Source organism: Xenopus laevis, chromosome 2L (genome assembly GCF_017654675.1).
Source record: "Xenopus laevis strain J_2021 chromosome 2L, Xenopus_laevis_v10.1, whole genome shotgun sequence".
Classification (NCBI taxonomy): domain Eukaryota; kingdom Metazoa; phylum Chordata; class Amphibia; order Anura; family Pipidae; genus Xenopus; species Xenopus laevis.
In genome coordinates this window covers 25,806,188-25,821,734 of record NC_054373.1, presented here as the reverse complement: position 1 = coordinate 25,821,734, position 15,547 = coordinate 25,806,188, and the positions used below count along the sequence as shown (strand labels likewise).

General features: G+C 37.9%; 1 protein-coding gene across 3 annotated transcripts in view; it reads left to right on the top strand.

Annotated features, from left to right (window-relative positions):
• Positions 1–15,547, top strand: part of LOC108707432 (SAM domain-containing protein SAMSN-1-like) — an 83,825-nt gene that overhangs the window by 30,408 nt on the left and 37,870 nt on the right. For 2 of the 3 annotated variants that reach the window (XM_041581615.1, XM_041581614.1), the window contains 3 exons: positions 358–405; positions 2,243–2,357; positions 3,421–3,791. In XM_041581615.1, the coding sequence (XP_041437549.1) occupies positions 358–405; positions 2,243–2,357; positions 3,421–3,791 (534 nt within the window). The remainder of the gene's footprint in view (positions 1–357; positions 406–2,242; positions 2,358–3,420; positions 3,792–15,547) is intronic. The other variant, XM_041581616.1, reaches the window with a different exon arrangement.

The window sequence follows — 15,547 nt, the reverse complement described above, 5'->3', positions numbered from 1 at the left end:
GGCTGTTGATACAAAGTAACAGTAGTCAGTCAGCTCAGCAAAGTAGTCAGAGAGATCAGCAGGAGAGCAGGGGGCTAGGCTTAGGGAACTGTCAGAAACCATTAAAAATGAAAAGTCTGCATATTTTTTAACTGATGTGTATTGCAAAGTTGCTTGAAATTATGTTGACTTTTCAAAAAGCTAAAGTTTTGTTTTTGCAGAGTTCCCCTTTAAAGCATAGTTTTAGCATGAGGGGCATCTCACACCACTTTATGCAGCAGGGCCGTGTGCCATCCGATATCAACAATGTGTATTGTGCCCCTTTGTTTTAATAATTACTTCATAATTTTCCCATTTCTTTCATCAATACTCAAACAGTGGATATCTCCTCAAATTCAGAGCTCAGAAAGTTCTACCAATGAAATGGTAAGACCAATATGGCAGCTTTTGTATCACGTGTACAGTTTACACTATAGCTTTAGAATCAAATATTGTTGTCAAAGAGTGCAGAAGAAAAGGCTGACCGGTTTATTGACTATGGTTCATGGTTTATTCCCGGTCACGACTTTGACAACAATCCATGGCTGCTTTCAGCAAAGTAGTTTGTCTCTCTGTGCCTCCAGCACTAAACGGGCTTCACAAATCATGCATTATGTACAGGTATAGGACCTGTTATCCAGAATGCTCGGGACCTGGTGTTTTCCCGATGATGGATCTTTATGTAATTGGGATCATCATACTTTAAGTCTAGTAGAAAATCATTTAAACATTCAGGGGGTTATTTACTAAAATCCAAATTTATCTCATATTTTATTAAAAAAAACACGACCAAACTCCCATGCCCGATTTTAGCTTATTTATTAATAAAAAAACCCTCAATTTAATCAGATCGCAGAAAACTCGATAAAAGTGACCACAAATACCGAGTTGCTTGAATTTTTCTGGCTTTTTTGCCCGAATCACTCAAATTTTTGGAGTTTTTGCCCAAAAACCCATAAAAAGTTGGATTTTAGGGCTGAACCCAGCGCAGACCATGAAAACTTCAAATTGAGATAGGTGGCTCTGCCATCAACTTATACAAAAATGTCAGGTTTTTTTTCCTGAAAAAACTCAAATGTTCGAGATTTTAATAAATAACCCCATAAATAAACCCAATAGGGTTGTTTTGTCTCCTATAAGGGTTCATTATATCTTAGTTGGGATCAAATACAAGCTACTATTTTATTATTACAGAGAAAATTTTTGAATTCATTTGTTTTCTCCTATAAGGGTTCATTATATCTTAGTTGGGATCAAATACAAGCTACTATATTATTATTACAGAGAGAATTTTTGAATTAATTTGATAAAATGGAGTCTATGGGAGACAGCCTTCCCGTAATTCGAAGCTTTCTGGATAACAGGTTTCCAGATAATGGATCTCATACCTGAGATCCAGTTGCTTGAATTTTTCTGGCTTTTTTCCCCGAATCACTCAATTTTTTTGAGTTTTTAGCCAAAAACCCATAAAAAGTTGGATTTTCGTGCTAAACCCAGCGCAGACCATGAAAACCTCAAATTGAGATAGGTGGCTCTGCCATCGACTTATACAAAAATGTCAGGTTTTTATCCTGAAAAAACTCAAATTTTCGTGATTTTAATAAATAACCCCATAAATAAACCCAATAGGGTTGTTTTGTCTCCTATAAGGGTTCATTATATTTTAGTTGGGATCAAATACAAGCTACTATTTTATTATTACAGAGAGAATTTATGAATTAATTTGATAAAATGGAGTCTATGGGAGACAGCCTTCCCGTAATTCAAAGCTTTCTGGATAACAGGTTTCCAGATAATGGATCTCATACCTGTACAATAAGAGCAGAAAACACAACATTATGATACAAGGCAAACTCATTCACAGTCCAGTAATAAACATAAGCTAAACTGGGCTTCATTGATAAGCCAAATACAGTCTCATTACTGGTCACTGGAAGACTATTCAGAAGAATTAAAGCCCCTTATATGCAACAAACACCGGTAGACATTGGTCTCTATAGGTCAAATTGGCTGAACAAACTCATATCAAACAGATATTGATGGGGCCATTCATGACTTGCTCAGGAGCAGGTACTTCTATGTATTCTGAGCACTTTAAAATGACTTCTTTCAGGGAACAGAGCTGACATTTTTCTTACGAAGAAGGGAAAAACAACTTGCATCACCGTTTAGCTGTAAAAATTTGCTGAATTCTGTTGATCTTTATTGATATGGTTTTTGGTAGGAGGTGGATGACACAAGATCAGAAGCAATGGGAACGCTGAAACGATTACAGAAACTTGTTCGATCCAAAAAACAAAGCGTAGCTGAAGATGGAAAGAATACCTTCTTGCCACAATGTAAGTATTGTTGGATTGGTAGCACCTTTGCTATTGCTATTATATCTTGTATATCTAATATCTGACTTTTGATTTCTAATAGACGGGTTTTACCTTTTCCTAATTCCCTTGTTATGTAATTCATATACATCATCTAGTGGTACAGAGATCTTATTATCAAGAAAACTGCATTATGGGCATTTTTTTATTGAAGGGAAGGGTATGTAGTTAGGCCACCCCTAATTTGATTTAAAGCAAAAAATATAGCAAATATACATGGGAAGAGTTTTAGTATGACCCCAGATCCAAGAGCAATAGCACTGAGGGGTGCAAAAGTTTCCCCCTTAGTGTTCATTCAAAAAGTACTTGTATCAAGGGTCTGGCTGTGCTTTGCACTTGTCATTGGCCAGACTGTATGAACAGGGCTTCATTATAGCCTTTGCTCAGCGGCATTCATTAATGTGAGCGTCTAAATGACACACCAGTTAAAGGACAGAAGTGAGAATAAGCTTTTCCCAGCCCCTCGTGAATACAGCTCTGCTGAAAGCAGGCAGCACTGTACTCATGGGTCACAAGCAGGCCTCCAAATTTTTGCTCATCAATACAGAGCTATTTGAGCATTAGACACCTAGGGCACAGGGATACCCAACTTTTTGTACTTTTGAGCCTCATTCAAGTATAAAAAGAGCTGGAGAGCAACATAAGCATGCAAAAAGTTCCTAGGGGTGCCGAATATGGACTGTCATTGGCTATCGATAGCCCCTATGTGGACTGGTAGCCTACAGGAGACTCTGTTTGGCAATACACATGGTTTTTATGCAACCAAAACTTGCCTCCAAGCCTGGAATTCAAAAAAAAGCATCTGATTTGAGGCCACTGGGAGCAGCATCCAACAGGTTGGTGAGTAACATGTTGCTCCCAAGCCACTGGTTGGGGACCACTGCCTAGGGCAGATGGTAAGAAAAAGACTGCCTTGAGGCTGCCAAAACTGTGCACCACAGATACTGTAGGCTTCTTCATCATTTTTATGCTAGAGTGGAAAAGAGGAGTTGTTGGTTTATGCTTATTTTTTTTCCCCTAAAAGCTCTCACCCTGGGTGCTAATGAAGATGATGATGATGATGAAGAACAGACTCTGACGACATGCATGAAATTAACCAAATCACAAGACAAGAAAACCTGTAAGGACCCAGTAAGAAAGAAGTCAGCGGTGGACTACTATTCAACCGTGGGTTCTTTGGACAGATCTTCCAATGCCAAATGGAGCACCCCAGGAGATTTGGCACTGGATTCCGATCATTCTTTCTTGAGCGACTGGAAAACATTTACAGGCAACGACTGTGACCCTTTAGTTTTTTCCATAAAACCGATCCAAGAATGGGAAAAATGCACCTGCTGCAATCACCATACGCAGCTCCCGCCCTCTCTTACAGATATGGACCTGCCCTATTCCTGGGTAAGTCACCTGATAGTGTCTCAATTAGTGGTGAATTATTTGCTGCTCTGTTTGCATTGTGATTCTTGTAAAAACTGATTTTTTTTTCATCTCCAATTTCTCCCTGTGATTGCGTATTTTAAAAAAACACAAAAAACTCAAAATGCAATCACAAAAGAAAACATGAATGTGTTTGTAATTTATCATTGTTCTTTATTGCAAACTGAGTTTAAACGGTTGCCCTGCAGGATGCTCCTTCATGTATACCTGGTCCTGGATGTTGAATATCTTATACTGCAATGCTAAAAAAAGGTTAGATGAATTAATAAGCCGGTGAGACATATTTATCAAAATTCAGATTTGTGAATGTTTCAGTTTTTTTTCAATTTGGAAAAAAAACAAGGGGTCATTTAATTTAAAATTAGGTTTTCTATCTTTTTTCTCTAAGGGGCCGATTCACTAAGGGTCGAATATCGAGGGTTAATTAACCCTCGATATTCGACTAGGAATTAAAATCCTTCGACTTCAAATATCGAAGTCGAAGGATTTAGCGCAGATAGTTCGATCGAATGATCGAAGGAGAATTCCTTCGATCGAACGATAAAATCCTTCGAATCGAACGATTCGAAGGATTTTAATCCAACAATCGAAGGAATATCCTTCGATCAAAAAAAGTTAGCCAAGCCTATGGGGACCTTCCCCATAGGCTAACATTGACTTCGGTAGCTTTTAGATGGCGAACTAGGGGGTCGAAGTTTTTTTTAAAGAGACAGTACTTCGACTATCGAATGGTCGAATAGTCGAACGATTTTTACTACGAATCCTTCGATTCGAAGTCGTAGCCGAAGGTCGAAGTAGCCCATTCGATGGTCGAAGTAGCCCAAAAAAAACTTTGAAATTCGAAGTTTTTTACCTTTGAATCCTTCACTCGAAGTTAGTGAATCGGCCCATTTAAATGTTTGTCTTTTTTTACAATTCTCTAAAACTCTTACAAATCAAGATTTATACAGGGGTCTGTTTATCTTCATGTGTAAAAAGTGGTGTGAAACCTTACCGCTAGCGTTGCCCAGAGCAACCAATCAGCAATTTCAACAGTTAGTAAACAAAAGCAAATATCTGCTGTGAGAAACATCACTAGTAATGTTTTAGTTCACTTTTTATGCAGCATGATAGACCTCTAAGTGTAAAAACCACAAAAAGCTCAAAAAATTCACCAAGTAAAAGCAGGCAGCCCTATTGAAATAAATTGCGAGCTGCAATGAATGATCCACCTGGACTTTTTTTAGCCATACTACTTTTAGAGGTTTTGGGATGTTTTTTTCACTAGTAATTGTTTTAGTGCATCATGTAGAATATTTTTCATTTGTAGTTTTAGGGGATTATTTACTAAAATGTATCTCATAATATTAATAAAGTAAAACCACAACCAAACTTCCATGCCCGATTTTAGCATATTTATTAATATAATAAAAAACTCGATTCAATCGGACCATGAAAAAACTCAATAAAATTGAGCGAAAACCCAAATCTCTCAAAGTTTTTACATGACAACCCCCAAAAAGTCAGATATTTGGTCTAAACTCACTGAAGGCCACACAATAACTTCAATTTGAGATAGGTGACTCTCATCGTTGACTTATACATGACCTCGACAGCTCTGAGATGGCGGAATTTCTGATCCAGGCTTGTTGCAGCATTGTGGTATAATAAATCTAAAAAAAATGTTTCGTTTTTTGCCCCAAAAAGCCTGACCAGAAAAAATTGAGGTTTCATAAATAACCTAAATATTCGGATCTTTTAATAAATTACATAGTATTTGTGGGTTTAAGAGGAAATTCTAACAACTCACCTCCCTGGTGGTCTAGTGGTGCAGAGGGGACACCCGCCACACCATCCGCGGGAAGCCCGCCACTCCTCTGTGTCCAGGCGCCAGTTCCTTATCGCATTTTGAGTTTTTTGTGTTTTTTTAAAATAAGTAATCACAGGGAAAAATTGGCACGAAACTCAATCTGTATAAAAGGGATTTCCTGTGTGTTAATCCTTGCCCGTTATAGGATCTTGTTCCTGAGTTTCCTGGTGCTTCTCTGCTAATTGAGCTTTTGCTATTCTGTTATTTTGACTACCTAGTTTGACCCCTGCCTGACGTCTGACCCTGCCTGGTAACTGACTCCTCTATTCCATAACCCTTCTGATTGATCTCCTGGTTTGACCCTTGCCTGTTTGACTCCACTTGTACTCTGCCTGCCCGGACCTGGTCTGATCTGACTTAGATTTCTGTCTACGCCTTGTACCGCAACCTTCTGCCCAAAAGACTTTGCATTACCGTTGTGCCCCTTTGCTTGTTCAGAACCCCTCGCTTTGCACCTCTCTTAATAAGACCTGGCGGCATCCGTCTAGCCGAGGGCTCCTCCCGAGGTGAAAGGCGGCTGTTAAAAGCGGAAGCAAGAGCCGAGAACAGGGTGCTTAGCATCGGTTCTGAATTTACGGTGCCAACCGTGACAGAAATTTGTTAATTTGTGGTTTCAAAAACCTTTAAAATCACTAAATGGGCCTCTAAATCTCACCAAATTCAAATGTGCACTATTTATTAAAAACTTTGAATCTTGAAAACTTAAAAGAAAAATCTGGAGCACAGCAAAATCTCATTCTACTCATCATTTTCGACCAACTTTAAAACCAGTTGGAAAAACTGAAATTTAAAAAAATTACGTTTTGTCTAGGACAACGTCCATTGACTTCTACATGAACTGGGCAGCTTTTAGATGCTGAATTTTCACATTAGAGTGTTTTGTTGAATCTTAATATTATCTTACGCTGTGATCACTTATTGACATCACTATTTTTGTGTTTCCAAAATCTCCTTTGACCTTTACTAGTATTGGTTGTTGCTAGGCAGCTGGTATCCGTATTCAGCAGCGTTGCTAACCCCACATATTAACCTGGATTTATGTTATTTCTATCTGAAGTAAAATCTGCTCTGCAGAAAGTCACTTATTTGTTGGCATTTTTCTAGTTATAAATATGTATGGGAATTTTCATGCTGCTTCCTCTGCTGATGTAAAACGTAATACTGTCTGGAAAACCGTTAACCAAAAAGCTCAGAATTACAGGAGGGCCATCTCTCATAGACCCCATTTTAATAAAATAATTCATATTTTTAAAAAATAATTTACTTTTTATCTGTAATAATAAAACAGTAACTTGTACTTGATCCCAACTAAGATATAATTAATCCTTATTGGAGGCAAAATTAATTCATGTTGATACAGGTATGGGAGCTTTTATCCAGAATGCTCAGGACCTGGGGTTTTCTGGATAATGGATTTTTACGTAATCTGGATCTTTCATGATTTCTGGATCATGTAAATATTAAGGGGGTTATTAACTAAACCTGTTTTTTTTTTCTAGTCAAGGTTTTTGGTTAATAACCCCCAAAAACCGAACAATTCTGGCATCATATCCAAAAAATTCATACGATTCTAGTGTTTTTTATCGAGTTTTTTCCCTGATTTTTTTTTTGTTAATTTATTGATAAATAAGATAAAATTGAGCATTGTAGTTTGGTTGAAGCTTGGTTCAATAAAAATATGAGATAAATTTGAGTCTTAATATATAACCCCCTAAATAAACCCAATAGGCAGGCTTTGCTTCCAATAAGGATTAATTATAGTTGGGATCAAGTACAAGCTACTGTTTTATTATTACAGAGAAAAAGGAAATCATTTTTAAAAATATGAATTTTTTATTTCCTTGTCCGGAAAACCCCATCACTCGAGTAATCTGGATAACAGGTTCATTGCATTCTGACTTTTTTTTCAAGAACTAGAATATTCAAGACTTATTGATGTATAGTGTGGATGGATATATGTATAGCGCGACACCCAATGATTTTCAATGCTGATGAAATGACCTCATGACTGCCAACCCTTCTGCTAGCAAGATGACTAGAACTTTAGTTAAAGGCAGCTATTTATATTCAAGATATAGGATTTATTATCCAGAATGCATAGGTCCTGGGTTTTACGGATAAGGGATTTTTTCATAATTTGGATCTCCATTTCTCAAGGATACTAAATTTAGAGGGTTATTTACTAAAATCCAACTTTATCTCATATTTTATTAAAAAACAACCACAACCAAACTCCCATGCCCCATTTGACCTTATTTATTAATAAAAAAACAGAATTAATTGGATCGCGGAAAACTCAATAAAATTTAAAAAAAAAAAACAACTGCTCAAATTTTGTTTTTTTTTCCCTTAAATTGCTTGATTTTTTAAAGTTTTTGCCCAAAAAAAATGCAAAACATTACGGATTTTCTGGCTAAACCCAGTGTAGACCACATTTTCAGATTCAGGCTTTTTGCAGGATCAGGCTATAATAAAAAAATATTTTTTTCCCTCTAAAAATGTGAGTTTACTAGTGAACTCTACTACTAGTGAAAACATTATCAAGATTTAACATTCAGATTTTAATAAATAACCCCCTAATTAAACCCAATAGGATCGTTTTGCTATTAATTTGTTTAAAAAAGATTCTATGGGAGATGGCCTTCCAAGTGTGCACAGTATAAGTCTGGGCACAAAGACATCTAAAGGCCATTTGTATAAACACCACATTTTCCCCCTATAGTAGGAAAGCATTTGGACAACTATAATAACAGCAGCAATTAAACAGTATGCATTTTAAAACAATATTATAAATTCTTCACATAACAAAGTCCTTGGTCCATACAGGTCATTTTCTGATTCTCTCAGTATGCCTTATAGGTTCACTTTCCTCAGGCCTATTGCAGTTGACATCAGGAGTAGGAAAATGGAGATTCTTCAGAGTCACATCTAACAGGAGCAAGATGACTTGCGTCTCACTTCAAGTGGTGTAGTAAATTTAGATTGTCCTTGTTTCAGTATTCCTGGTTTCTTAATTCTGATTAAAGATCCAGGCTGAAATTGCACTACATTTTCTGTCAGTATAAGTCTTGCATTTGGCTTGTTGATGTTTCACAATGTCAGCAGTAGATGATTTTGTAGGCACAGAATTTTGTGGAGGTTTGATGTCTGCAACATGTAACTTTGTGCGCATCTGTCTGCCATGTAATAATTCAGCTGGAGATGATTGGGTTGTTGCATGGTGCGTTACTCTGTAGTAATGTCGGAACTCTGTTGTAAATACTTTCCAAGATTTCCCAGTAAGATTTGCTGTCTGTAGTGCTTCTTTCAGACTTCTGTTGAATCGCTTGATTTCTCCATTTACTTGTGGGTAATACACTGAAGATTTCCTATGCACAATATTCCTCACTCTCAGAAAGGATTCAAACTCAGATGAGACAAACTGTGGTCCGTTGTCTGATATTAACTCCTTTGGATTACCTTCTCTGCTGAAGACTGTAGACAGAAATGTTATTACTGTAGCTGATGTTATATGAGAAACAAATGCAATTGTAGGCCATTTACTATAATAGTCCATCAAGGTTATAGCAAATCTACAGTCTATAGGAGCATCTGTAAAAGGACCGACAATATCAATAGCAAGTTTTTCCCATGCTGAATCAGGGAATGGTACTGGTTTTACCACTGGTCTCAACTTAACTTTGTGTACAAAGTTCTTTGCACAACCCAGTGAAGTGTTGCTTTGTGGTGAAATACAGCTGAACCTGTATCAAGCATCAGGTTAATGGAGTGTCCCTTGTCAGCAGAAATAATGTAATTTTCAAACATAGGGATCCAAGCAGTAAAAGGTATGGTAGGATCACCAGGGTTTGGAAGAAAAGATGTAGACTGTTGCAGAGGTAGAAGAGCCATCCTTGTTGTCATTTGTTGTGTTTTGGGTAGCCAAGGATGAGTAGAATATAACAATGCTTTATTAGCAGAGTCATGCAGGCATTACACAACAGTAAGCTTTCACTTTCACTTTTAAGCTCACAGGAAGTATGCACAGTATAAGTCTGGGCACAGAGACATCTACAGGCCATTTGTATAAACACCACACAATCTTTATTATAGAGTATAATTTTTACTATAAATTTTATAATCTGCATCTGAATGAAAATACAGTTAAGGTAGTGAAATGCGATTATGTTATTCCATGTGTTATCTGCCAAAATTATATTAATGTTTCAATCGCTTTTTCATAATGGCTTCTGCGTGGACTGGAGAACAAATTTTATTTAAAAAATTGTCAAAATGCTTAAAACATTTGATAATATGGTCCAATCATTTTGAAAACAGTAGAGTCCAAAATTTAAAATAATATGATTGAAATAAGATTAGGGAGAGGACTGACACAAATCGTCTCGTCAGTATGTAGCAGGACAGTTCAGTGATACACTTGGTTCTGCTTTGGTAGAAAATAAGCAATGAGAACTGTTGTGAATCACTCAACATACATGTACAACAAAGTCATTTCTTAAGCAAAATGTAGACAAAAATGACAAATCTGCTTCCTGTTGAAACGTCTATCTCTTCCCTTACAGGAACAGGGGTTCAGATAAGGTCTAACACAAAAAAACGAAACACATTGCCATTTTTTATTTTACTCAGCTGTTTCCACAACTCACATTAAAAGCCACTAAGAGGAACAGGGTAACAGACTCGACTGAAACCCTCCTACGTTACTGACATAGTTAAATTGTGTATTTTCTACATAGTAAAAAAAAGAATTATTTCTCATCACTTAAGCAAATTATCCTAGAAAATAATCCTATTTTTTAGAAATATAATCAGGCTGAAAGGACAATTATTTACTCATTATTAAAAGGGTTTTTCACCTTGGAAAAATCTGAATTTATCTCATTGGCCCAATAAAAAAATGCTTGACCAAACTCCCATGCCCGATTTTGCCTTATTTACTAATAAATCAACTTAATTTAAAAAATCGAGCAAAAACCCAAATCATACGATTTTTTCGAGACTGCGTGGAAACAATTTGTAAGACCCGGACCCGACCCGGACCCGACCCGAACCGCAAACCCACATATTTAGTCACTTTGATCCGCTACACGACATGGACCCCCAACTGCCTTATCCGCAACCCGACCCGCAACCCGCCGAAGACCATCAAACAGGAAATGACGGTGCTGTAAATCGGAAGTGACGTCATCAAAGGTGGGCGAGACAAACACAAGTTTCATAAGACTTTAAAAGGAGTAAAATATAGACAATATTCCATAAAATACAACATTTAGATGAGAACCTGCAACCCGCAGACCTGCGGATATACCCGCACCTGAAAATCCTCCCCTCATTCCACAGAGTGCTCACTTTTTTTTGCGGGTAACCTGAGATAGCAGATTTTTGGATTAAGGCTTTTTTCAGCATTGGGGTATAATAAATCTTAAAAAATTCAAGATTTTTTTCACATGAATTGAGTTTTTCCCATGAATTTGAGTTTTTGACAAAAAAAGCTTAATTAGAAAAATTCAAGGTTTAGTAAATAGTATGATGTAGAGGGTGATAGTCTAAGAAAATTTGCATTTGGGTTTCAGTTATTATTAGTGGTTTTTAAGTTATTTAGCTTTTTATTCAGCAGCTCTCCAGTTTGCAATTTCAGCAATCTGGTTGCTAGGGTCTGAATTACCATAGCAACCATTCATTGGTTTAATTAAGAGACTGGAATATGAATAGGAGAGGCCTGAATAGAAAGATGAGTAATCAAAAGTAGCAGTAACAATACATTTGTAGCTTTACTGAGCATTTTTTTTTAGATGAGGTCAGTGACTCCTATTTAAAAGCTGGAAAGAATCATAAGAACACGGTAAATAATTCAAAAACTATAAAAAAAATAAAATAATGAAGACCAGTTGCAAAGTTGCAAAAGCTAAAAGAGAAAAGGCTAAAATTAAGTAAGCTTTATCAGAAAGGTCTATATAAATACACCAGTAAACCCTAAAAGTAATGCTGCTCTGAGTCAAAAGAAACACAGCATTTCTTTCCTTTTATTGTGTACACATGGGCTTCTGTATCAGACTTCCTGTTTTCAGCATAAACCTCCAGGGCAGGGCTTGAGCATTCTCAGTTTGCTCCTCTCTACCTCCCTCCACCCATACCTGCTGTAAGTGAGCAGGGAGAGACTCAGGCAGGAAATGATGTCACACCAAGCTTATATGGCAGCTTCTCTCCTAAACAAACAGAGACAGTGTCTAGATCTGTTTACTCAGGTATGGCAAAGCATTCTGCAGAATAAATATAGAGTTCTATCTTGCACTATTGTGGATAATCTGTTGGCAATAAACTGTCTGGGAGCTTTCCTTCTCCTTTAAAATTGGACATTCTTTAAAATACTAAAAGTCAATTTAAAGGTTAACCAACCCTTTGACTAACACAAGTCCAATGAATTAGGTGCAGCATGGTGTTTCCAATGCTGCATTTCTCTCCAGTGTAATAGTTGGCATTCACAAAATATAGAGATTGCCACTAATAAGAGTCTGCATTGTCTTTTTCTAGTGTGTGGGCTGAGCCTATGATTAAGTGCTCTTGGAGCATGAAACACGTCAGGCTGTCCTAGGATGTTATATATATAAATTTTGCTTTTGTCATTTTGGTGACTGGTGCAGCTTTCTAAGAGTGGGTAGCCGATTTCTGGTCAAGTACTTTTTGTACACTGATTCAGTTTTTACCCTTCTGGAGGTGTGATGGAAGGTGCGGTGTAGTTCTCTTGTTTTTTGTAATTTAGTATTGTGACCAGTAGAACCCTAGGGCTTCCAGCTATTAATGTACAGGTCAGGAAAAACTCAACTCACAACCGACCTTAATCTGCACCCGACCCTTATCCACAAAATGTTGCCATTGTATGTCCCACGACCCAACCAGTACTCATGTCTTCTCACTCTGCACACTGCTTCTGTGTGTGCCACTGGTTCCAAGACATGGAATCTTCAAAGCAGTGGAGCAGTGTACTTTCACACACCCAACCCTAACTTGCCAATGGTTGGCCACATTTCAACACAAATCTGCCCAACAGGTGGTCAACCCACACATCACACCAACCACCATTTACCACTCAGGCCAGATACTAACATGAGGGCTGTGAGGTGGGGGAAAATTTCATTCACCTTTAATAATATATGTTAATAATATATGTTCCTTAAACAGAAATTAAAACCTTCCAAAATGTGTGCTGTACTGTCAGAAACTACCTCTGGTGTTAGGTTGGCAGGTTGGAGCCCATGTGCTGCGTAACCAAGGCTTAATGAAAAGGCAGAGGCCTTATGATAGAGAGCAAATTAGATTTAGGGGCAGATTAATCAAGGGTCGAATTTCGAGTTCATGAACTCCCATGAACTCGAAATTCAGGGGGAAAAACAACACAGTAGCTCATTTATATAAACAATAGTAGTGTTTCTGAAGCAAACACACCAGTTTTATCAGTGCAGGGCAACACTGCATTATATTTTTATTACTTTTCATTTTTTGATGTTACTGTTCCTTTAAGTAGGCGAGGATCAGGTAAGGGGCAACCAAGAGCGGATACTTGAAAGCAGTCGGTGGTCGACACAGGCAGCAATCAAACGTAAATCCACGGAGCAGGCAGAAGTCAGAAAATCAGGAAATCGACAAGTACAAGGATTCAGGCAAAAAGGAAACTAGGCAGGAACAGGAACAAAAACAAGCATTGGGAAGGGGGTCGCAAGATCACCAAACTGATATCAATGATTCAGCAAAGGGAGGCAGCAATGAACTGGCTTTTATAGGCCCATAATGACCAGATTGTAGACGCCTGGCCCTAATAAGGGTGGAGACAGAGTAACTAAAGGTAGCAGGAGGCTCTAAACACCTCCGGTGGCTCAGCAGGATATGACATATCCTAAAAACCATATAGGCCAGAGTTCGAATCCCTGACACTGTACATTAAAGCACATATAAAAATGCTAATTGCCTTTCCAAAGGTTGCCATATCTTGACAGCCGCAGGCAAAGAGCTGTTAAATAAGCACAAGCAACCATGTAGGTTGCACAGGACATCACCTAAGGGAATTCACTAGTCTAGCCACCACTTAAGGGTTATTTCTGTAGCACGTGGGTACCTCAACATTGTATATGCTTGGCAATAATGGAAACGGTACAGCAGCAATATGCATTTAGGTGCACGAAACAAGATTTGCGGAGGGGCTTTAGTTCCACTTTAATACCTTTAAATCCAAAGGTTATTTCTAGAAGTGCACCATGTTTTTACTGTAAATCTCTAATAAATATATTGCAGTGTCGACTTCCTGAAATCAGAAGGCTTTTATAATATAAGATCATCTGACCCTATTAACTTATACCTATCCAAATGGTTTTCATTCTAATGCTGAGGCTCTGGCCTTTGCACCGAGAAACCTCTCTGGAAATGCCTGGCCTCTCTGTGTGACCTTCAGGGACATTAAAGCTCAATGCAGGAATTTCTGTTGGGAATTAGGCTAAATGCACAATATAGGCCACATGCTAATCCACAATATAGGGCAAATGGTAGATAAAGCAAGAGATTAACAAACACAAAGATAATTCCATGGTACAAGTCAATAGGGCATTTTATTTTATTGTTTCAGGCTAGCACAGATGCCTCGCTAATGTTGAAGGCCTAGATTCAATAGCAACCAATGCAATATCTAGATGACGTTTGTATATTCTTTGGTCCGGCAAACACATTCTTTAGTCCAGAGGTCCCCAACCTTTTTTACCCATGAGCCACATTTAATTGTAAAAAGAGTTGGGGAGCAACACAAGCATGAAAAATATTCCTGGGGGTGCCAAATAAGGGATGGGATTGGCTATTTGGTAGGCCCTATGTGGACAGGCAGTCTAAAGGAGGCTCAGTTTAGTAGTGCATCTGGTTTTATGCAACCACAACTTACCTCCAAGCCAGGAATTAAAAAATAAGCCCCTGCTTTGAGGCCACTGGGAGCAACATCCAAAGGTTTGGTGAGCAACATGTTGCTCAGGAGCCACTGGTTGGGGATCACTGCTTTAGTCCCTTTTTAATTACAAGTTTAACTCATAGGCAGTTTTAACAGGAATAACCTGCTTGGATGTTTTAGAATCCCACATAGATATGGCAAGAATATACAAACGTTATCTTTGTGTTTGTTAATCTCTTGCTTTATCTACCATTTGCCCTATATTGTGGAACTCTATAAGGCTAATTCACTTTGGATATAAATTGGAACAGTGCAGCAACCAATCACATCACTGCTTTTGTTTTTTTTAGCTTGTAGTTGAGTATTCACAACTACTTAGGGGCGCATTTACTTAGCTCGAGTGAAGGATTAGAATAAAAAATACTTTGAATTTCGAAGTATTTTTTTGGCTACTTCGACCATCGAATTGGCTACTTCGACCTTCGACTACGACTTTGACTCGAACGATTCGAACTAAAAATCGTTCGTATCGAACGATTCCAAATAAAAATTGTTCGAATATTCAACCATTCGATAGTTGAAGTACTGTCTCTTTAAAAAAAACTTCGACCCCCTACTTCGCCACCTAAAACCTACCGAGCATCAATGTTAGCCTATGGGGAAGGTCCCCATAGGCTTTCTAGCCAATTTGGGATCGAAGGAAAATCGTTTGACCGATGTATATCGTTCGATTCGAAGTAGAAGGATTTAACTTCGAGGGTCGAATATCGAGGGTTAATTAACCCTCCATATTCGACCATTAGTAAATGTGCCCCTTGCTGATTGGATTCTATAGGTAATTGTAATTTGAAATTTAGCAGCTATATAAATAAAACCCTATAGTTGCAAAAGGAACCTGGTACAGGTAGGGGATCCATTATCCGGAAACCCGTTATCCAGAAAGCC